Source organism: Aulonocara stuartgranti (assembly GCF_965226115.1).
Source record: "Aulonocara stuartgranti genome assembly, chromosome: 18".
Classification (NCBI taxonomy): Eukaryota; Metazoa; Chordata; class Actinopteri; order Cichliformes; family Cichlidae; genus Aulonocara; species Aulonocara stuartgranti.
The window spans coordinates 36,793,967-36,817,532 of NC_138954.1; the positions used below are offsets into that span (position 1 = coordinate 36,793,967).

Sequence of the window (23,566 nt, forward strand, 5' to 3'; positions counted from 1 at the left end):
CTTTGCTAAGTTTTCTGTTATGTGTAGAAACAGAATGATGTCAGGATCAATGTAAAGTTATTTAACTGACTGAAAAACATTCCCGTGTCCAAATAAAAACTCATAAATTCAAGAACATTAATGTTCAAGACCAATTTTTTAAAAAAAGATTACAAAGTCTGGCTCCTTGCAGGCAAAATCAAGGCATTAAAAAATATGTTGAAAAAGCTTCCCTCGCTTCGAGAGTCCTGCTGGCGGGCAGCCTGCTGGCGGGCAGCGTAGTAACAAACCAGCAGAAGGGGGTGAAGACATCATGGAGTCATCCACCCCGGTTTCAGGCTTCTATGACGACACATGTTTACAGGACACCGTGCAGTGGATTTCGCTGAGGTGGTTGTAAAGATAATGGTTTCCTTGAGCTGTCTGATGAGTGAAACAATCACTAAATGCTCGTCCTGTGCCAGTTAGATATGTTGAATGTGGTTATCTGTGTGTGTGTTACCTAACTGTGTGAGTGCCTTCCTGTAGGATCCAGAGATCCGCTGGCACGATGTCCCGTTTCCTCCGCACACACCACATCTGTCTACAGTCTTACTGCTGTACAGCTCCCCATCACACCCCACAGGCTGGAACAGAGGAGCAGACATAATACACATACATGTGACACTGTTTGTTCTTCAGAGACAACACTCATGCAGTTTTTTCTCACAACAACCAGAAACACCTGACTTGAATTTTTACTACCAGGAAATATATTCTTCCAAGCCACGTGATTGGGTGAAGGTGTTCACATGTTTTGCTCTTTAAAGCACACTTTTAAACACAGCCGAGTTCAACCACATGTCAGAGTGGGGAGGAAAGGTGATGTGGAGCCCAACAGGGCAGTCAGCTGCCCCACATCTGGGTTCAAGAAGAAAGGTCATGAATGTCAGCTCCTTTAGCTCCCCCCCTACTACAGCGACGGCAGAACATACAAAGAACTTCTTTATAGTGAAGTGAAACCATGTGTTGAAAGGTGAAGGCTGTTCCCAGCATGCCTCAGTACTGACAGCAGCTGCGTCCTCCTCTGCAGAGTTTACCCTCCTCTAACAGATACTCGAACCAAACAGCTCATATCATCTCAGACTGCCTGAGAAATCATGGCGGTAAATTAAAAGCATCATGCATGACGAGCACAATGAGTCTGACAGAGCAGCTGTGGGATGTAGTGGAACATCATGAAAATGCTGACCACAAAGCTGCAGCACCTGTGCCATCATGCCAAAGTATACGAAAAAGTCTGAGCGCCTTGTTGAATGAACACCACGGCGTACAAGCTAACGAAGCAGCTAATGAGTGTATTTTCTATGATGTTGAAAATATTTCATTAAGATTTTCTACAGTAAAAAAGCATCTGAACTTTTTCTGGTTGGTTACCTGACACATCCCCTCGATACACACTCCATGGTTTTTAGTATCCCGACAGGAGGTGCCATCGTGGGCAGGAACCAGCAGCTGTCGCTCACCACTGATGGTGGTACACTGCAGGTCACATGGTCTATTGGAGATGCTGATGTAATCGGCTACATGGGGAAGGACACATTTAAGAAAGCATTTCTTTAACAACATCAACAAATTGCACTGGCTACATCGTGTCAAATACACAATCTTCACATGTTGTATCTACTGTTGCATCGTCAAACGTAGATGATGAAAGTGAACTGACACATGAGGCTGACCTGGGTACAGGGGTATCCACTGATAGTATCTCCTTCCAAAGGCTTTAGAGTTGAACTGGGAACACTGGTGCTGCTTGAAGCTAACACTGGTGCTGGGACACGGCTACAAAACAAATACATACACAAAACGAACAAACACAGACAAAAGCTTCAATGCTTATTTCTACCGTTTCCTTATTGTAATCAATCAGTAAAGGATCAATATCATACCTGCTTTGAACAGAGCTGGTACTTCTTAGGGGAGCCAACACAACAGGAGCTGTTAACATTTTGAGTGGAGGACAGCCTGAGACAGACAGGAGTGTCAGGGTGCAGGATGATCAACACTTTTATTAATGACACCGTTCATCTAACTGCAGTGCTGCTGGCAGCTTGTGCTTTCACACCAAAGTATCAATTTGCCAACTGTGATGGCCAAACCCACGGCCACACTCGAAAGTCGGTAACTCTTGTATTTTCATTTCTTCATTTGAACACAAGAACACACTTTAGTTTCCAATAAGTTTATTGATTGGTTTGGATACATTTGCTCTTTTTGTAAGCGCGCACATTTAGGTTATGTATTCATACCAGTTCATTACTTTGTTTGACTAAGCTTTGTTTCTTTTACTTGCTGCTTACCTGCCATGATCCCTGAGAGTTACCAGACAAAAGGTGGAGGCCAGGGTTTAAAGCCCTTAAATACAAAGAGGGATAATTGGACCGCACCACCACTTCCTGCTGAAGGAGACAATGTTAAAAAAAAAGCTTTTGTATTTGATTACATATTTGAGTTTAGGGTTCAGTGATTTTGACGTTCTTCTTTGGTGTTGACTTTATAAACAAACCAGGCTGTACTGCATAATTTTTGTGGTTTATGATTGCGTTTTATTTAGTTACCCCTCGTGTGTCATGGTGGTCTGATCAGTCCTTATATAAACCCTTGTGTGTCATTTCCTGTTTAGGTCAGTTATGTTTGTTTGGGCTGAGTTTAGAGTTGTTTCTTTGACCTCTTTTATGAGCTCAACGTTTGTTATTTTTGTAAATATAATTTTTGGGGGTTAAATGGAAACCCTGGTTTTTCTAATAATTCCTGTGACCATCATAATTCCTGTGTCCATCACACCAACATACTGACAATAAATAAACTGTGTATAACTGAGTATCATGGATGATGTCACCAAGCTACCCACCAACAGTGTCCAGGTCTTACCTTAGATGGTAAGCTCTTAGAGATGACTGATTTTCTTGAATGGACATGCCTAATCCTGCACTTTCCTTCCACTGCCCACTAGCTACACCATGGTTACTGTGGCACAGTGGGTATCTTTATTTGCCTGCTAAATTCATCCGTTTTTCTTAATCGCTTTGGTCAAAATGAAGTGGAGCTGGAGCCTATCCCTGCACAGACAGGACACACCTGGGTTAACTCACCAATATATCACAGGGTGAAGACAAAGAGAGACACATAAATACTCCCACCCAGCAAAGGCCATTTTAGGATCATCACTTCATTCTGTTGTTCTCAGACTGAGTCACTGTAGGTGGGATGTTGCAGCTCTAACCCGACTGTTGTTCAGGTAAAATTCAAATGTGTTTTTTAAAATCATAATCATTAAAAAGGGATAAAACTTTTTCTTCAGATTCCAAAGTGGGCCATGGCAGAAGAAGCTCGACACCACTGTAGAAACCCAGCAAGCTTGTCTGCAGCCTGTGGGAACAGACCGAAGGAGAACATTTACAGCTCGTACTGGCCTCATTAAAACTTCCTTTCCTACAGCAGTAAGACGTAAACACAGTAAACTATTTAGCAGCCAAAGCAGTGGATCTGTTTCTTAGGAGGAGGCTATCGTGTGTGTGTGTGTGTGTTATTTTGAACTAAAAGAAGAGACTAAATAGCCTTATTTATGTGTTTGTGTGTAACTTTGGGAGGACAGAGAGTTACAGCATCTGTCTTTCATTACAGCGTTAATATCTCCCAAACACACACCTCTCTCACTGTATCTGCTTCCATTAAAATAATCTGCAAAGCTCTCTCAAAGAGACTGGAGAAAATAACCTCCCTCTTAATTCATCCTGACCAAACTGGTTTCATAAAAGGTAGGCACTCATCAACAAATACACGTAGATTACTTAATTTGATAGACTACTCATAAAGTAAAAACCTAGAAACTACAATATTCTCTTTAGACGCAGAAAAAGCATTTGACAGAGTTAACTGGAAATTTCTATTTGCAACTTTACACAAATTTGGTTTTGGATCCTCTTTCATAAACTGGTTAAAAATATTATATAACTCCCCAACAGCTTGTGTTATAACAAATGACCAGACATCCTCCAGCTTCTGTCTCTTGAGGGGCACCAGGCAGGGATGCCCACTCTTCCCTTCACTGTTTGCAATTTTTATTGAACCACTAGCAGCAGCAATTAGACAGAATTCAGTAATTAAGGGCATAAAATGCAAGAACGTGGAACATAAAATCAGTCTTTATGCGGATGATGTGTTACTCTTTCTCCAAAATTCACAAACCAATATCTCTGGGGTGATTGAATTGAAAAACTCTTTTGCAAGAATATCAGATTACTCAATTAACTGGTCAAAATCTACAGTTCTACCGATTAATTGCTCCTTCCATAATTCCTCTTCTACACCACTGCAATCAGGAAATATAAAATATTTAGGTATTAATGTTTCTCCCAAGCTTGCAGATCTAACTAAATTAAACCATATCCCACTTTTAAAGAAGGTAGAAGATGATCTGGCTAGATGGAAATGTCTACCCATATCACTCATGGGAAGGGTTGCCGCTATAAAAATGATGGTCTTACCAAAAATAAATTATTTATTCTCAATGATCCCAACTAAACCGCCACAAGATTGGTTCAGATCTCTAGATTCATGTATGTCCAAATTCCTTTGGAAAAATAAACCCCCACGTATAAGCTTAAAAACACTACAAAAGACCAAGGATAAAGGAGGACTAGAACTGCCTAACTTTCAGCACTACTTCTTAGCCAACAGGCTTCAGTTTATCTCAGGATGGCTAAAACATACCCTCTTAGATGAACCTTGGCTAGATGTAGAACAAGCACTTTGCAATAATCTAGAGATCTCAGACCTACCATTTATCAGCTCAAACATCCAACGACATGAATGCTTCAAAAGCATCAACATCAGCTTGTCTCTGACAGCATGGTGGGAGTTTCTAAAATTGACGGCGTCTTCATTAATCCCATGCAAACGTACACCTATCTGGAACAACCCTGACATATTACAAAACAATAATATGATAAACTTTTCAGATTGGAGTGATAAAGGAATCAAATATTTAGAACATATACTAGAAGGAACAGAATTTATTTCATTTGACGGACTAGTTACACAATATGGGATCAACAAGAAAAGATTTTTAGAATATCAACAAATTAAATCCATAGTAAAAAAGAAATTTAAACCGGGTCAAGTTGAACTACAAACACCACCAAGTGTGGTTCAATTTCTTACTCTTAAAACCCCCAAATTACTATCCAAAATATACAGAATGCTTTCTAAAACAGATGAATCAATATCACTTCCTATTGCAAAATGGGAAGCGGATTTATCAGTTAACTTAGACCTAAACTTCTGGTCTCAGATTTGCTTAAAAACCTTTCATCTAATTAGAAATCCCAGTCTTCAATTAATTCAATACAAAATACTACATAGAGTGCACTATACAGGTCATCGGATGTTCAAGATGGGCTTTACGTCTACCAACAACTGCTCACACTGCCAAACCAATTCACCGGACAATTATATCCACGCTCTTTGGTTCTGTCCACCAGTTCAGAAGTTTTGGCGCGAGATATGTGAAGACTTATCGAAGTGTCTGAAATGTAACATTCCAACTTCCCCCTTAGTGTGCTTGTTGGGCAGCTTAGATAATGTCACTACAGAAAAGAATATAGCCCATATGGTTTTCACTGCCCTATGCATAGCCAAGAAAACAGTCCTCATGAATTGGAAAAATACTCGAAAAGACTCGAACTCTTCCACGACATGCATTTTTAATTTCTCTTTGATATTTGGTCACATTGGGACCTGATGAATGTAAAAACAAAGAATTACCAGATTTTTTTTAACCTTATTTTTGTTTCTAAGAAAAATGAGAGCCACATATGAGGATATTTGTTTAAAATTTTGATAGAACAGTGGCAGTATAATGTCCTCCTAAGTGGATATCAGGCCCTTGTAGAACAAAATTGAGTATTTTAGTCTAAATAACCCAAAATGTGATGTCCACATATGTGGACGCAGGTCCTAGGAGGTTAATTCTAACCAATATAGAAATTATCTAATAGATTATATTTAGTCTTGATACAGCCTCTGCCACCACATCAGATCAATTGCTCTGGGCTCCTATGATCAGCTCCATCACCTAGTGGGGGTGGGGGGTCATAGTTTGGTCCCACCTTCGCTGTTGTGATTGGTGTGGGGGTAGGGCCCCCACGCGGTAGGATTCAGAGTGCTTTCTGAGACACCAGCTGGGGCCTCCCTTGCTAGCAAGTAAAAGATGTTCGCCTTGTTTTTGTCGTTAACGAGAATAAGTTTGTGAACCAGCGGGGCTTGTGGAAACACAGCCCCAACAGTGGCATCGAGAAGACCGTCAGGGTGTACAACCTCACCCCTGGCGCTGTTGCCCACCTCTCAATTTTAAATACACGTAGACATTGAGGGCTATCAGGAGGGGCTATGCGCTTACCTGCTGCTCTCTGGCAGGTAGCTCCATGCCCTCCTGGGTTTTAAATGCACCTTAGAACACACATGCATCAACACTACATATGAGCGGGTGGAGGGAGGTTTGGAGTCTTCACACACCCCTGTTCTGTGTTGCCTGTTGGGGTGGGGGGGGCTAGGAGGAGTTGGCCGTCCGACTGCGGTCTGGAGTGTGGGGCCTCCCTGCTGCTGCGGAGTCGGGGCGGTCTGCCTCCCCCCACCGCAGGGAAAAGGGTAACACCACCTGGGTCTGGGTGCAGTTCCCCCCTCCAGGGGCAAGGGTACCTAGACCCGGTTCGTAGAGTACGCTTGGGGAGTGTGATCGTGTGTACAGCGTCTCTTTATGTCTGTCTCCACGTTGGTTGAGTGTGGAGTAAGTGCATATGAGAGCATGAGGGTGGGAATGGATGTTTGTATCTGTGTGTGCCTGTATGTCTGTGTCTATATGTCAGGTTGGGTGTCAGACACCACCTTTCTGGGGACATCTCAGGCCCTCCAAGGTTTGGAGGCCTTTCTCCCCCCACCACCACTTCCCCTGACAGTGGCAGACGCCCTCAGACATCGGTGCGTTGGTGGGTCTTTGTGTCTGGGGATGGCATTCAGGTACCCACCGGCTCACTCCTTGGTGGCTGCTTATCGGGGCCTGGAGCCTGGGGCTTGCTGGGCCCCTTCAGGGGTGGGGTGCCCTCGGCCTCTCGGCCTGGGGCTCGGTCACTCAGGCACAGCTGGCTGCCGGCGGAGCTCACGGGCACGTCACTGCACCCCCCCCTGGCTTCTGCTCCGCGGCTGCTGAGTGAGCCCTCATCTGGGACTCTCCTCAGCTCTTTCTGGGACAGTGGCGCGGCTGCCCCTCTGTTGGTCTTCCTTGGTCTCTTGTGTTCTGGGGGCCTCTGGATGTCTGGAGTTTTGATCTCCTCCATACCTGCTTCATGCCCTGGAGGACGGGGCTGTGGCCCCCCCACACCCTCTAACAGATCATTACATGAAGGAACCTTTTAAAAACAAGCGCGTCCATGCTCACAGGTGTACACACGGGTGATCACACACACAAACTACACTCTTTTTGGCTCCTACCTCAAAGCACACTGTGCGCTGTCGATCCGGCACAATAATATTCAATATTTAGTATTTACTGTTATATTCACATAGATTATTGCGATCATGTTGTTTATTATATTGCTCTCTTTTTTTGCTGGTTTTCTCTTTTTCTTTCTCAACAGGTGATCCAGGTGATTGATAGATGGATTTTTTGTCTGTTTGTTTTGTTGGTTTTTGTTTTTTGCCTTTTATCACCGTCCCTCTTCCCCACTGTTTTTCTTTCCCTCTTTCTTTCCCCCAGTCAAGTCTGTCCCGTGTGTAGCAAGTGAAAATAAATTAAAATAAACAATAAAAGCAAAGGTGAATCAAATAGACCAATACGGCAAGGCCGGGATGGTCCATTTGGTAAAGTAAATCCGTTGGGATCTTTCTTTGCCTTTAGACAATCATTCTGATGGCAGCCTCGCTTCTGTCAGTCTGTCCCAGGACAGCTGTGGGTACAACTGTAGCTGCCTCCACCAGTGTGTGAATGTGAGAGTGAATGAATAGTGGTATTGTAAAGCGCTTTGAGGGTCTCGAAAAGCGCTATAAAAATGCAATCCATTATTATTATTATTAAAAGAACCAAACGGGACAGGTGAAAAAAAAATTGCTATCCGTGTGATGAATGTAGTGCAGACTCACAGACAAATGAAGGATAAATCAAAGACAGACTTTTATTTTGGAGGAAGAAGACAAGTGAGTAGAGACAGCTGGGACACGTCAGGAGGGACGAGTTAACATGAGACACACAAGACGAGGACTATCACAATAAAACAGGAAGTCTGGAGTCGGTGGGCGACTCTTGCTCGTGCTGCTGTTTGTGTGGGAACAGCTGTGGAATCACACTTCGTTTAATTATCTGACATAAATAAATGTAAACCGGTCTCATCCAGGAGATACTGGCAGCCTTTCAAAGGACAGAGATGCTTTTTATGCCTTAATTTAGGTTGTATGTGTACTTTACTGTATTTGAAATGACTGTACTAAAATGTAAATGTTTTCTTTTAATATGATTTTAATATGGTGCAGAAACACTGCAATTACTAAACAAATCGATAGCCACGGCACAGCTGATCTGTTTTATTCTTCAGAACAATGTTTGGTGTTTGTGCGTATGGGTTACAGTTACATCTGTAGGCTGAGACTCCACATGTATTGGAAACCAAAATATTCAGAAGGTGGAATATCATCTGAAAGTCACTCAGTTACCTCTGCATGAGACAGTGTCTCTCCTGGCTCCTCACTCCTCCTCCACAGCTCCTGGAACAGGAGGACCACGTAGACCACTCCCCCCACCACTGAAACACCTCCTCCTGGGAGAAAATATACAGGCCAGTGAGTAATGTGAAGTGGGTCATTAAGGTCAGCCTGTAGCCATCAAACATTAAAATAATGACCGTTATTGTTGACACCACTGTTACGAAGAACGCAGATGTCGTCCTTAGCATTCACAGAAGTGGGCACCAAACAGTGGTCTGTGGACCTACTGACCAACCAAACGTTGACAATTAAAGGTCACCTTTTTAAACTTCTCACTAATCGCTGAAACACGACTGTGTAAAGTGTAATATTACACTAGTCAGGCCAATGCAAGCTGTTCATTAGGTCTATCGCAATATGAACAATGAGTTATTGAAGACAAAAGAATTGATTTAAACCAAATTATTGTTTACAGAAATGTACAAATTCAGATTTAAATGTGTTTTGCCTCTTATAGTAAATTATTTATGCTGAAAATATTTTGCAGGAGCTGGAAATGTCTGCAAGCACTTACTTCAGACTTACTTGAGATGTTTTTGTATCCAAGTATTATAGAAAAGTAACAATTTCAATGTCATCAGTTGTCTACCACTTTTTTGGAGTTCAGGCTGAAGAGGACAGCAGCCCAAGCTGAGATGCCTACTCCGTCCACCGGTCTCCTCAGACACTGAGTCCTGAGGATCTCCAACAAGAAACACCTTGTTAAGGAGCTGTGTAGTAGGGCTGGGCCATATCATACCGTTCACGGTAATACCGGTATAATGTTGAGCAACAATAAGAAAATGAAATATGGCGATAGAATATGGGTAAAACGCGCATGCGCAGTACCTTTGTTTTCATACGCACATGGAGGCGACGCAGAATGAGAAGAGTGAAAGCGGATCGTTGAATGAAACAGATGAACCTGAACTGGTTTGTAAAAATGCTGCAGCTTCACTGGTGTGGAACTGGTTTAGCTTTTGTCCGTCAGATACACAACAAAGCACTATTTTTGGTAGCGCATGCTAGCGGGCCGTCGTTATTACTGTGTTGTTTGGAAAATATGGCGCACTTAAAATCAATCCTTTGATTTTTCTGAAAGTCGACAGAGCCCCTTATAATCCCGTGTGCCTTATGTATGAACTCTGGTTGTGTTTACTGACCTCGAAACGATTTTATGTGCACGGCGCTCGAAAATCTGTCAAATGTTTCAGTACGACTTTGCTAAGCTACGAAGCCGCACCGCTTGATGGAGTGTCGGAGCATTACGGCTATCGTAGGCGGAGCCTCGCGGAGTGATACGTACTGTGCTTCAACATAATATTACCGTACTGTGTGTGTTTAACCTCTTTTTAAGTGTTGTGGATATTATACATGGTTATGCTGAGGATGTGTCGGCCAGTTTCCACTGGAAATGCCTTTTGGTTAAACTGTCAGCGAGGAATTTGCATTTGCACTGTTACATTTTTATATAACTTTAATGCAGATAAAAAACAGCTGCTTGTTTAAGTGGAAATACATTGATGGTTTTTATTGCACTAATAAAGTTGTGGAGTTGTAAAGTATTTTGTCTAGTGCAGGGGTCAGCAACCTTTATCACCCAAAGAGCCGTTTGGACCCAGTTTCCTCGCAAAAGAAAACACTGGGAGCCGCAAATACTTTGTGACATCTAAAATGAAGATAACACTGTATATATTGTTTTTTTACCTTTATGCTTTGTGTGAACAACTAAGGTGTGTTGCTTATGAAATCCATGAAGTGCTACAGAGAAAATTACATTTTATTTATGTAATGAACACATTTTGAACTCTTAAAGAAATATAAGAAAAGGAAAGCTGAACTAAAATGATCCAGAAACAAAAACTGCTGTGAGCCGCCCTCATATCGCCTTTGAACTTTTGGAGCCTTGACCTGACTTTTAAAAAATAATTGGAAAAAAGCACTATGCTGCTGAAAAAAATGAAAAATAAATATTTGCAAAATTCTGCGTAAATATTTATTTATTTACTTATATTTATTTTACATGGTAAATGTGTGTTGCGGGGCGTGGTCTGCAGCGCCGACTATAGGCGTACAGCAACCGTGTGTGAAAAGTGGTCAATAAAGAGAAGCTGTAAAGCGTGTTCATGCAAACATCGTCAGGTCTGCCGTGATATGTTTACAACGGGACTTCTGCTCCTGAACCTCTGCGCACAGCGTCTGCAGGTCGGGGCTGTACGAGTCACTTTCATCTTCACGCAGGACTGTAAGCTGTCATCTGTGAGGCGTGAGCGTGTTTGTCTTTAACATAGTTCACGGTGGAGCTGCTGACATAATGTGGATCCGAAGATCCATAACTGGCCTACCTGGGGTTGAAAGTCTCGATAAATGCACGGCGTTTCGGCGGGTACACCGGCTTCCGCCAGTGTGACGCTTATTTTGAGCGACGAACAATAATAAAATATAATTTTATTTTTATACTTCAATATCAAAATAATCTTCCAATTTAGAACTACAAGTTTAAAAAGAACTAACATAAATAAAATACACTTCAGCTAAATACTTGTAATTTATTTTCCCAAACCACGCGGAGCCGCAGTATAAGGACTAAAGAGCCGCAGGTTGCCGACCCCTGCTCTAGTGTCAATTATGTCGTCAGTTATATCGTTATTGCAAATTTTCAAATGTATATCGTGATAAATATTTTTGGTCATATCGCCCTGCTCTACTGTGTAGTGACTGTACTGTTAGCGCCTCCAGAACAGCTCAAGTTATTTTTGTGCCTCTATTCTGAGCGCAAATACAAATTTTTTGCAAGTGCACATGTTGGATTTTGAGAAGAAAATTATTTTCAGCGAAGAAAATTGATTGCTGCCTGCAAGAAATGTATTTCAGTATTTGCTATTATCCATACTCACACAATAACAGCCCCTCTCGCTCAGATCTCTGCTCTGTGCACGCTCAACTCTCTACACCATTATAAGTGTGCCACAAAACACGCTCCAAAATGTAGTTAAATCCATTTTCAGTTAGTATGTTGAATTATTCTATTTAAAATTTTTATTTTTTTTTTAAATACCATTGTTGGTTTTAACCTAATTTAAACCAAACCACTCCACTGGATTTTTCTACACTCTGGACCATGTTTCCAGAATGCAGTAGCTAGCAAGCTGATTGGAGACTGTAACAGCCAATCAAAATTTTTGCATCCAAGTCTGTGATTGGTTGGTTTTGTGGCACACTTATAATGGTGTGCAGAGAGTTGAGCGTGCATGGAGCAGAGATGTTGAGAGCGACACACTGAGAGCAGGTCTGCAGATGTCTGTGAGCACACAGAGCAGAGATCTGAGTGAGAGTAGCTGTTATTGTGTGTGTGTGTGTGTGTGTGTGTGTGTGTGTGTGTGTGTGTGTGATAATAGCAAACAGTGAAATACATTTCTTGCATGCAGCAATGAATTCTCTTCACTCAAAATCATTTTCTCTTCAAAATGCAACATTTGTGTTTCCAAAATGTTATGATGTGCGCTCAGAATAGAGGCACAGAAATAAAGCCATACCTTAACAGGTATTTGCTTGTATCCAAATCTTATTCTTTGTGTAACTATCCAGAGGTTGTGGTCATAGATGAGAGGAGATCTTCCAGTTAAGTATACCGTAGAGGAACTGGTAAACTTCTTCAGGCCTGGCCCTTTGTTCAGCACAACAGACCAGTCCACATCTCAGAACAGTCATCCAGTCCAATTCTTTATCTCCTCACACAATTTGTGAAGTAGTAACCAGATAGTTGCATTCCTCCATGGCATGAAGAGAAACCAAAAACATTAACTGTGTCACTTTTTGCCTTTTTCTGCAGTTCCAGTAGAGACACTAAAACCCAGCAATCGGTGAACTGAATAGACTAAAGCAATCAACAGAGAGCTGACATTTAAGGTGTTCATGGGTTGATTTGGTGCTCCTGTTGTATTGAGTCAAGAATAAGGTGAAATATTTTACTAATAACTGGTAAAATATTCCACCTTACAAGCTGCTGGGATGTACTGGTTTGACATTAGCAACTAAAACTTGAGCATAAACAATAATAGGAACACTCCTGTTTCAATCATCTGGTCTCTTTATGTAATAATGATAATAATCCATCAGTATTTTTACAACGTCTGATCAAATCCTGTTCTGTTAAACTTTGTAATTGTATATTATACAAACTCCACACTTCTGTTTCAAAGTAAAAGCGCTTCAAAAACACTTCACTTCTTAACAGGACTTACACCGTGACATTTTCAGGAACTTGTGGCAAACATAGATTTACCTTAATGGTATCTTGATAATGGTAATGGTACTTACAAACGTGTGCAGTGGTTTGTGTGTAAGTTTTGAAGACTCACATCATATTTAAGGTTTAGTAAGTGAGTGAGACGGAGTTGTTATTCAAACTTTTAGATAGTTGTATCCACAGAAAAAGAAAATGATCCGACTCCATAAGCTGAACTTAATTGTGTGTAAACGGCCAGTTTTTTTATTCAGGTTTGGATGAGTCTGCCTACAGTAGGGAGGTTGAACGTCTGGTGTCCTAGTGCAGCCACAACAACCTGGTGCTGAATGCCCAGAAGACAGTGGAGATTATTGTGGACTTCAGGAAGCACACAGCCCCACTCCCCCCCATCATCCTGACTGACACCCCCATCACCTCTGTGGACTCATTCCGCTTCCTGGGTACCACCATCACCCAGGACCTGAAGTGGGAGCCCACCATCGAGTCCATCCTCACCTCCTCCATCACCGTGTGGTACGCTGGAGCCACTATCAGGGACAAACAGAGACTGCAGCGTGTTGTGCGCTCTGCTGAGAAGGTGATTGGCTGCAGACTCCCATCTCTGCAGGACCTGTACACCTCCAGGACACTGGGGCGTGCAGCTCGGATCTCAGCTGACCCTTCTCACCCTGGACACAGTCTGTTTGACCTGCTCCCCTCAGGCAGGAGGCTCCGGTCCATTCGCACCAGAACCTCTCGCCACAAGAACAGTTTCTTCCCCTCTGCTGTTGGACACATGAACAATAACCGTATGACTGTTCCCACCACTAACACATGACCCTACGCTGTGTTCACTGCATCATTCCATGTTTGCACTGATCACCACCTGCACTCATGTATATATCATGTATATATCTATCTACTTAGCACTTTTAACTCTTATTCTTATTTTTATTTTCATGTCTATTTAAGCGTAATTTATGACAGTATGTTTGCACTGAAGCACCGCAGCAATTTCCTAATGTTGTAAACCTGCTCAACATTTGGCAATAAAACCCTTTCTGATTCTGATTCTGAAGCAGTTTTACATGTGCTCAAATTGCTATGTATTTATGTGTGGGTGCAAGCACATGCTTGTGAGTACACACCAATCACTGTACACGTCTGTAACCCTTTTGAGGCACATTTCTCTCCATATTTCTCGCCAGCATGTTAAAAATGCCCCCACCTGCAAAAATTCAGAGTCAGACTGAAATCTACATGACAACAGTTCTGCATGCAAAGAAACTCAAAAGACAGTGATCACCTTTTTGCCTGTCTGTTTCCCATTTTGACTTCCGTGTGATCGTAGATGGCTGTCATGCTGCCCCACCCTTACTTCACTTCTGTCCTAACAGACACAGACAGACAAATCATGCACAGACACAAACATGGAGAACATTAGGACGGCTTAAAGAAAAATAAAAGGAAAAAAATTTATATAAATTTAAACCTGCAACCAGTGATGACAGAGCCCTCGCACACCGCTGCACGTCTAGGCGCACTGCGGTTGAGCGTGCTGCAGGTGAACAGCATCGTGTGCTTATGCGGTTTTCTTTAGCTTGAGATGATAATTGGCTGTTGGGTTGTTTATGTAAGGATTGCCATCTATGCCCACTAGAGGGCGATAGAGAGACTTACCCGTATGTAATGCTGATATATATCATGCATGAAACTATAAATGAAAATTTCATGTAGACTGGATGATGTCGCCATACTCAGACTCCCATCAAGCAGGTAAAGTTTGGGACAGACTGGTACAATGCCGATATACAATATACAGAACACAAATATATAAATATCAGGGGTGCAACGATACTCGTATCGATATTGAACCGTTCGATACAGTGCTTTCGGTTCGGTACGCATATGTATCGAACAATACAACATTTTTAATTTATTTTATCAACTTTCCTTCTGACGATGCTGTCTGTGTTGAGCGCTCAGTGGATCTGCGCTCGACAGTGCAGCCTAGGCGGAGTAGTCGAACGCAGATTCACTGAGCGCAGGGCAAGCTAGCGAGACAGAAGCTAAGCTCTCCTTGCAACATGGCAAACTGAACCTCCCCCACCCTCATTCATTGGCGTTTGGAACTATTTTGGTTTTCATGTGACGTATGACCCTGAAGGTAAGCGCGTCATGGACAAAAGTAAAATAGTGTGTTGCATGTGCCACGCAATGCTCAATTACATGGGTGGGAACTAGTGCGTTAGCGCAGTTAGCTCGTTAACGTGTTGGCCGTCCAGCCCCACGCACGGGGCGATCCGCGGTGGCTCGTTAACGGAGATTTGCCGTGTTGTGGCGTTAACGTCATTTCAGATTAACGATGACAGCACTAGTGGGAACACAACGAATATGACTGCACATTTACTCCGACATCATCCTAGTGCAAAGACAAGTGGAAGCAGACAAAAACAACAAGCACGCATGCTGCAAACTTTACCCGAGTCATTTAGACAGCCGTTAGCACAGGATTCTCCTTATGGGGACCTGATATGTTTAACATGCTGCTGAGAATATAGCCCAGAAGAAGCGTATAGTATAGCTTTTATTTTGGAAAGAGCCATTTCTCTGTAATAAACTCAATTTACCAAAGATGAGCGATTTCTCGATCGATAGATTTTTTTTTTTTATTATTTTGTTGTTTCAGCAACATTAAATTTAAAAACTGTACTTTTGAGTTAAAATATATATTTATAATTTTAATAAATGACTAATTAAAAAAGCATGAACATTTTTTATATTGAAAAAATATCGAACCGTGACACCAAAGTATCGAACCGAACCGTGAATTTTGTGTATCGTTGCACCCCTAATATATATGTGTCATATGGTGAAAGGTCCAAGTTTGGCATGCTGCTACAACCACACCCTTACATGAAAACTCAAAAGCTTCACAATATAATGTCAACATCGTCTTAAGACTGTATTCACCAAAGATCATGATGATCTGATTAACAAAGTATTAGGCCTAAATATACTGTTATTACACTCTAAAAAATGATTCATGGGGTTAGTAAGTAAAGCTTAAAATTAATAGCTTTTTCTGCATAAAAAATTAAGTTTGTTGCATGTACACATTGTAATCAGTTGATAACTTAATTTAATGAGTTGGTCGAAATTAAAATAAAGAAAACAGTCTTAGCTCAGTAATATATCGATTTTGAACAGACATTTCTGTGTTAACTTAACATGAAAGTGTATTCAGTTAATACAACTTAAAAATCTCGTAAGCGTCCTTTAAAAGCTGAGTACAAGGCTGACTTGCCCGGACATGTTGTGCTCTCAGACCACTGATCGAAAGAAACGGAGGCAAAGAGAGAAAGCAGAGAAGCGGCATTTTGTACGGAACATTATCAAACGTTAAAGCTTTGTGGTGAGTACAATTTTTTGCCTTCACAGCAGCTAATAACTCTAACTTTAACTCTATCAACACGCACTGCAAGAAATCCTTTTTACACAACACTAAACTCTTCCTCGGCGAGTGGTGGTGATAAGCTAGTAACATTACACTTCTGGCTAACTTGTGAAGTAATTCGACCGTAACATTAGTCTTTGTTAAGTTTTGTTTTACGGTGGCAGCCAAATGGTGTTAATTGACACTGAGCTTCTGTAGCAGTAGTTTTAACTCTGCAAAGACAGGGTAATACATGTTTTTCTTCTTTCTACTTTGAAATCGTTGCAGCGTTGATGAAGGTTTGACCAGCAAAAGGCTGGGCCATTTTACATTCATGACTAAACAAATGTAGGTTACTGAGTATACATTCGGTTTAACATCGATGCATTTTGATGTTTAAGTCCTAGAGTTATTTTTATGTGAGATTGAAGTTTGTTAATTGAGCCCTAGCTGAAGAACAGCCTGTGTCAAAGTTCAGTCAAAAAACGCGGGCGAGGAAGCGAACGCCATGTTGTAGAAACGCCACAGGAAAGATCTTAAGTAACATTCATAAACTAGTTGTTTTAATGACATTACATTGAGTGTGCATTAGCACATAAAATATAATTTAGCTCTTTTAGGTGTTAACTGCAGATACATAAGCGCAGTTGTATCACTTAAGAAAAAATATCTTTGATTTGGAAACATAACATAACATTCTCCATTCGCAGGCAGGAAGTTGTCAATCAAGCACCAAAAATCAATGACCTGAAAGAAAGATGGCCTGCTCTTTTTGATGCAGTTCAGGTAAATATTTTTCCATAAGATAATTTGCAGTATGTATTCTTTTAAAGTAAATTGTATACATTAACATGTTGTGCCTATTTGTGCCTTTTTTTTATACAGATAAACCAAGAATTCAGAAGGATCACCACTGTTAACCTGGAGACAACATTCATGGCAAAGCTGGACCAGTACTCTCAGAAAATAATGTCCTTGCTTTCCTCAAGAGGAGGGGCTGCAAAAATGCGCATTCGGCGCATCCAGAACATGCTGCTAGAGGTATGAATGAATGAAATGTAGTTTATTTCAAATAGGATAATCCACTTTTTTTTCCCAATAGGTGATATTGAGTCTTAAAAGGTAGCTGTTTACAACTCAACTATGTCAAATTATTGTTTAGAGCTTGAGGCACAAATATCAATTAAAACTATAAATACTTAATAATAAAACAAATTATAGGTGATGTGGATCATGATTGGCAGAGTAATTTGCAAGATTTTGCAGTTTTTCTATTTGTTACCTGGATTTTTCAAGTTCATGAATTGATCATTTCAGAGAAATGATCAATTCATTATTTTGATTATCACTGGAAATCTATAATTGGTACAGTTCAGGCCATATAAAGTCAATCCTTTTTTCTTTTTTTTTTTTGGATGTAATTATCAAAAACCCATCCTCCTCGAAGAGCAGTTCGACATTCTTTTTCTTATTCACAGGACGATTCTGTGGAGAGAAGGCGAGAGGTCGCTATCCGTGGCTTAGTGGTGTATCTCAGGGAAAAGGAGGAGGATCTCTTCAAAGAGCAGGTAAATCAGACATGACTATACTTTGTATTAGAGGTACGATCTAATCTATTATTAATTGATTTCTAAATTAATCAGCAACTATTTTGATAATTGATTGATCGGTTTAAGTAATTATTTTAGAAAAAGAAGTCCAAATTCTCTGGTTTCAGCTTCATAAATGTGAATCGTTTCTGGTTTCTTTACTCCTCTATGACAGCAAACTGAATATGTTTGACATTTGAGGTCATCATATTGGGCTCTGAGAAACATTGACATTTTTCACCATTTTCTGACATTTTCTGGACCAAACAACTAATCAGATAATCGTCAAAGGAGCTTGCAAAGAGAACCTTCACAGACATAATCAGATAATCGAGAAAATTGTTAGTTGCAGCCCTATTTTGTGTTACTCTCATGTATAAGTATGATTGCTTAAAACATTTATATTGATTCTGATCTACCAGGATGGTGGCGGGGATATTACCAATGAAGTGATGAAGATTGTAACCAGAGGTGCCACAACGTCTGATCCAGCCAGCGCAAGGATCATACTTGAAGGAACAGAAGTCCTAGCAGACCTGGATGTACCCAGAGCCTGTGCCTTGCTAATGGGGCTGATATATGCACTCAACCTCAGCTACCCAAAAGAACTGAAAAACACTTTTGAAAAACACTTTTGAAGTGTTTCAAAAGATATTCCTCGAGCTGGATGATCTGAAAGCCAGTCCTAAGGTAATGTCACTAAAAAGTAAACTGTTGTACTAAAAAATGTGAAGAGTGAGGCTATCCTCAAATTAAACGGGAAATGTTCCACTGTTGTTTGCAATGTGTTGTGTTACATACTTTACAGTAGGCAGTAGGTGTAAAGTTGAGCGTTGAGCATTAAGTACACCTAGTTAAAAATAATGCACTTTAAAAGGATAGCTCGGGTCTTTTGAAGTGAGGCTGTATATGAGGTACATATGTATTGTGAGTGTATTACACACAGTAGATGGCAGTCAGTAAGCTCCACCTACGGAGAAGCAGACGGGGCCACCGGCACGCAAGATGAGCCTCCATCCTAATAAAACTGATGTCAGTTTAAATGTACATTATATCAAGAATATGTTTACTGCTTTATTTTGCTATCAGACAGCCTTTTCTGTGAGGAAAGAGAAGTTCTACTGCTTGTTGTTTCAATCGCTCTGGCCCACCAGCGTCCATGGACAAAAACAGCAATTTTACCTGACAGCACACAGGAGTTGCTGGTCTCCTGCTGCCTTGATCAGTAAGTGTAATTGTGTTATTTGGTGACTTTGGTGTTAGTTCGGGTTAGTTCAGATTTACCAAAGTCACACAAACAAACTGAGCCTATCGTGCGTGTTGGTGGCAGGAATGTGCTGACTGCTGTCTACTGTGTGTAATATACTCACAATGTACTTCATACTTAAAAAAACCTAAACTATCACTTTAACACAAACAAACTTGAATCAGAGCATGACTGTCAAAATGTTCAGTCTTTTTGAGACAGATTTACAGGGGTGTTTTATGTCATTTATTTTATGGAGGCAACAATTTTGTCTGCTATTGAAATGTCAATGAGTCTGGAATGGTGGACTGGTGTTCTAATAAACAGTTTGATCATAAAACTGGAATTTCAATGTGTAATTTATTGTATAATTGTAAGTTATAAGTTATTGTAAGTTACTAGTACTCAAAAAAATTAAGGTAACAATTTGCATGGATATTTCTGAGTAGAATAAAAGTAAAAAAATAAGTTTTAATAACTAAATGGAGTAATTTTTTAAACAATTAAAATTAAGTTGGTTCAACTTAATTAAGCTTGTAGAGGACAAAGCAAATCATGTTGTTTGTACGTAAGGAATAGAGTTTGCCTAACTAGAGAACTCTTGTGGCATTTACGCTATAGTGGCTAAGCTGAAGTAACTTAAAAAGATCCATGCAAATTGTTACCTTAATTTTTTTACGTTAAGCCAGCAGATCTTTTTTTAGAGTGTAGTAATATTAGACTAGGAGATATTCCAGACAGTAAGAGATCTTGAAGTGTGAGAGAAACAAGGATCTGGTATCCACGTGGCCAGACTCAGTTATAAACAGAGGGTCTGAATGTGAGGTGTGGTGAGGTTTTACTTTGTTTGAGAGAGAAGACGAGGCAGTCTTCGGAGACTGGGTGAAGGTCACTTATGCAGGGATAAAGATCTGAACTGAATTTGGTCGTCGTTGAGGTAAACTCTGAACAGCACATGAATCCAGGTAGCAGTGAGCATATCTGTAACGGAGCATGAAAATAACAGAAAGATCCGAAGTTAGAGGTAGACAGCATGAGGTCGAAGATGGATGGGAAGAGAAGTTTAAAGTTTAAAGAAGTTTAAAGTGGTAGTGAAATTAATAAAAATTGATTTCAGTCCAGGAGCAAGGCTGTTGATAATAACTTCTTGGAAAAGGCTCATGAGCTCTGCAATGCTGGGGTTTAGATCTCGAATGTTGTGGCCAAAAATCTAGGTACTTGCATCGGGACTGCCTCTGCATGAGGGCCGAGGCTCTGAACGACGAGACAGGGAGACAGCGGTGGAATGATAACGGATCTGTTCTGAGTAAGAACTGGTGGCTGACAGCTTCATGATGGAAGGGGAATTTCTTTGGCCTTTGTTAATTGGTCTAAGGTGGCAAGGTTGTCTCAGTGGATGGGAATGGATCTTTTTGACCATTCATGGCTCCATAAAAAACCCGCACTGAATACTAGGTGCATTTTATAATAATCCCCAAATCTGGCAGAAAGAGCAGCATGTGTGTAGAGCTGAATATCCTCAGGGTAGGACAGCTGAACATGATAAAAGAAAGTGATTCCATTCCAGTTGGTGAGCAGAAGTTACCAGACTTGCCGTTCAGTTTCAGAAGATCTGTCCAGAGTGACTGTGTCAAGGAGAGATGGTTAAAAGCGCAGCTTGTGGATTTTTGCACAGGGCAAAGTTTAGGTGTCCTAACAGGTGAGCAGCTGCTATTTAGAAAGACAGGAAACAAGGACGTTTTGAAAAAGGAGATTAATTTGATTTAGTTTTTTTTAAATGGGTAAAGAAGCCTGGAACTGGATGATAACCCGTGAGTTGGAGGTGACGTGGAGGAGATATAATCAGGAAAACTTTACAAAGATGGACCAAATATTGCAGTTTATGGTTGTTGGAGAGAATCCAACATAGGCAATCATTCAAGTCTATATATTCTCAATGACGCCTTATACAACTTTTTTGTTCTAGACAGGCGTCCTATATCATCGTCCTGAGCGCATTAACTCAAAGTCAGAGTAAAGAGGGTGTTCACCGTCAGCAACAATAAACCGGACCTTCCTTAAACAGCCTGATGATACAGTTTATCCAATGAAGTTTGTTGCTGATTAATATTTTTCCAGCAGTTCTGACGATCCTGTTCAGTTTGTTCTTAATTGCCCGATACGTAAAGCTATTAACGACTTCTGGTGACTGACTTTAAAATAGAGCACTTTAAAGGAATTTAGTTACCCAAAGTGCTTTCCAGTTTTCCACAATAAAATACACAAACACATATCAAATAAAGAAGACAAAAAATACAAAACAGAAAAATAAAAACACAAAATGTACAATACATAAACATAAGTCTTAAAAAGGGTACAAAAGATTAAAATTGATGAAAAAACTGACTAAAACTACCTGGACGCTAACAGTAGTACTCACATTGAAATCCAAAGGCTTTTTTTTTAACCTCCTATGACCTGGCGTCCACATATGTGGGCATCACATTTTGGGACATCTAGACCAAAATACTTAATTTTTCTCTACAAGGGCCTGATATCCACTCACGAGGACATTATACTGCCACTGTGCTATCAAAATTTGAAACAAATGTCCTCATATGTGGATCTCATTTTTCTCAAAAACAAAAATTAGGTAAAAAAAAAAAAAGAATTGGTAATTCTTTGTTTTTACATTCTTTAGGTCCCAATCAACCCAAATAGCAAAGAAAAATTAAAAATGCATGCCATGAAAGAGTTTGGGTCTTTGGAGGTTAAACATGATTTAAAAACTGCAACTGCTGGGGCCAATCTAACAGGAACAACCCATTCCACAATCTGGGGACCAACAGTAAACTCTCAATCCACCCAGTGTTTCAGTCTCCACACAGGGACAGCAAGTATAATGAAGCACAAACATAATGAGGTACATTTAAAGTTTGCTGAACAACATTTAGACAAGCCTGGGAAAAACTGGGAGAGTAGAGTCTGGTCACATGAGACCAAAACTGACCTCTGGATGCCAGAATACACCCCATGTTTGGAGGTGAACGGCACTGCACCCCCAAAACACCAAATGGTGTGGGGCTGTTTTTCAGCATACAGCACTGTGATTCAAATAATTAAAGGATGAGTGGAAAAATGTCCTGAGAGTCTTGATAAAAACCTGCTGCCACCTACCAGGATGATGAAGATGAAACGAGGGGACAGTGATGCCAAACACAGCCAACAAACTCAGTTCAGAGAGACAAACCAAAGCTGCTAGAATGACCCGGAACCTTCTGGACTGTGTGGCAGCACGGGTAAAATCACACCTGTCACTGTGACTAGTTTCTGCATACAGCAGGCGTATTGAAGCCAACAAACGCTTTTGTACGACGTATTGAATCCATTTCAGTAAACATGTTCGATACTGGTTCCCTCTGTCATTTCTCATCATTGCACATCATTTATGGACATCTATGGTTTGATTTTTTTTTTCTTTTTAGCATGTGGGGATTGGATGGGTTGTTGACAACATCTATTGAAAATTTAATGTCAATAGCACTTTTATAAGTATAAAAATTGGTGATGTGTTCAATACTAATTTTACCCACTGTATATTACAGATATGTATTGCTGTCTGATACGGTTCATCCAAGAAATATATGCTGTAGTTTAACTGAGTGAAACCCATGCATCCCATTATTGTGTTCCTTAGCACCCATACAGTTTACGGATGCAACTTGCTGACCAAGTTTAAAACTTAATAAATATGAGACGATGGGATGGCCCAGACAGTATAAAAGAGGGATATGCAGCTTCTAGGCATGAAGAGTGAAGCCAACACACACGTGTCTTAAACTCACATTCTCTTTAGAAACCGCTCTCTGGTTGTATAGATGTCCATGGGAAAATGTCTCTCAGCCCTCTGTATCTATGACCTTTAGTAAACATTTTCCTGTTGAGTTTGTGGGTCCAGCTTGGGGTCATATTCCACAGAGCATTGAGTCCCTTTTTGTGAATAAGAGTAATTTTCTTATTATGACCATCTTTTATTTATAGTCAGAGGATCTGACTCAAAAAATAAATGCTCTGTATGGACCACAGCTGTTACTGAGAAACTACTGCATACTGTAAAATGCTCTAATTAAGTTTCCGTTAGTTACCTGTAGTTAGCCTAGTAAATGAACAAAGTTCAGACAAAAATTAAATTTTGAGATCTACTCTTGCAGCAAACCATCTGTTTGAATTAGACAGTAGTTCAAGAAGCTGATGTTTTTAGCCACACTGTGATAAACAAGCAGGAAAGCTGAATGGGGGAAGCGGCAGAACAGCCCAAACACTGAACCACCGAAGAC

At 40.7% G+C, this 23,566-nt stretch overlaps 2 protein-coding genes across 4 annotated transcripts in view; one reads left to right on the top strand and one right to left on the bottom strand.

Annotated features, from left to right (window-relative positions):
- Positions 1–23,566, bottom strand: part of LOC309693616 (ADAMTS-like protein 2) — a 62,213-nt gene that overhangs the window by 37,989 nt on the left and 658 nt on the right. For 2 of the 3 annotated variants that reach the window (XR_014272681.1, XM_082513015.1), the window contains exons 2-7: positions 14,286–14,369; positions 8,722–8,825; positions 1,908–1,983; positions 1,698–1,800; positions 1,396–1,541; positions 482–605 (exon numbers count right to left, since the gene is read on the bottom strand). Coding sequence is in view for 2 of the 3 variants with exons in the window: in XM_082513015.1 (XP_082369141.1) it covers positions 482–605; positions 1,396–1,541; positions 1,698–1,800; positions 1,908–1,983; positions 8,722–8,825; positions 14,286–14,369 (637 nt within the window). In the remaining variant the exon portion in view is untranslated. Of the gene's footprint in view, positions 1–481; positions 606–1,395; positions 1,542–1,697; positions 1,801–1,907; positions 1,984–8,721; positions 8,826–13,495; positions 14,054–14,285; positions 14,370–23,566 lie in introns of those variants that run through there. The other variant, XM_082513016.1, reaches the window with a different exon arrangement.
- Positions 16,154–19,943, top strand: LOC309693358 (uncharacterized protein). Its single transcript, XM_082512466.1, has 5 exons — positions 16,154–16,394; positions 17,126–17,201; positions 17,301–17,456; positions 17,894–17,983; positions 18,427–19,943. Exons 3-5 carry the CDS (start codon positions 17,352–17,354, stop codon positions 18,640–18,642), a joined length of 411 nt encoding a protein of 136 aa, XP_082368592.1. The 5' UTR covers positions 16,154–16,394; positions 17,126–17,201; positions 17,301–17,351; the 3' UTR covers positions 18,643–19,943.

Bases quoted from the DNA above. Each gene is read 5' to 3' on its own strand.
- LOC309693358 (XM_082512466.1), top strand. From the start codon at position 17,352: ATGGCAAAGCTGGACCAGTACTCTCAGAAAATAATGTCCTTGCTTTCC. The intron at 17,457-17,893 runs GTATGAATGAAT...TCTTATTCACAG, and splicing joins TCCAGAACATGCTGCTAGAG to GACGATTCTGTGGAGAGAAG. The intron at 17,984-18,426 runs GTAAATCAGACA...CTGATCTACCAG, and splicing joins AGGATCTCTTCAAAGAGCAG to GATGGTGGCGGGGATATTAC.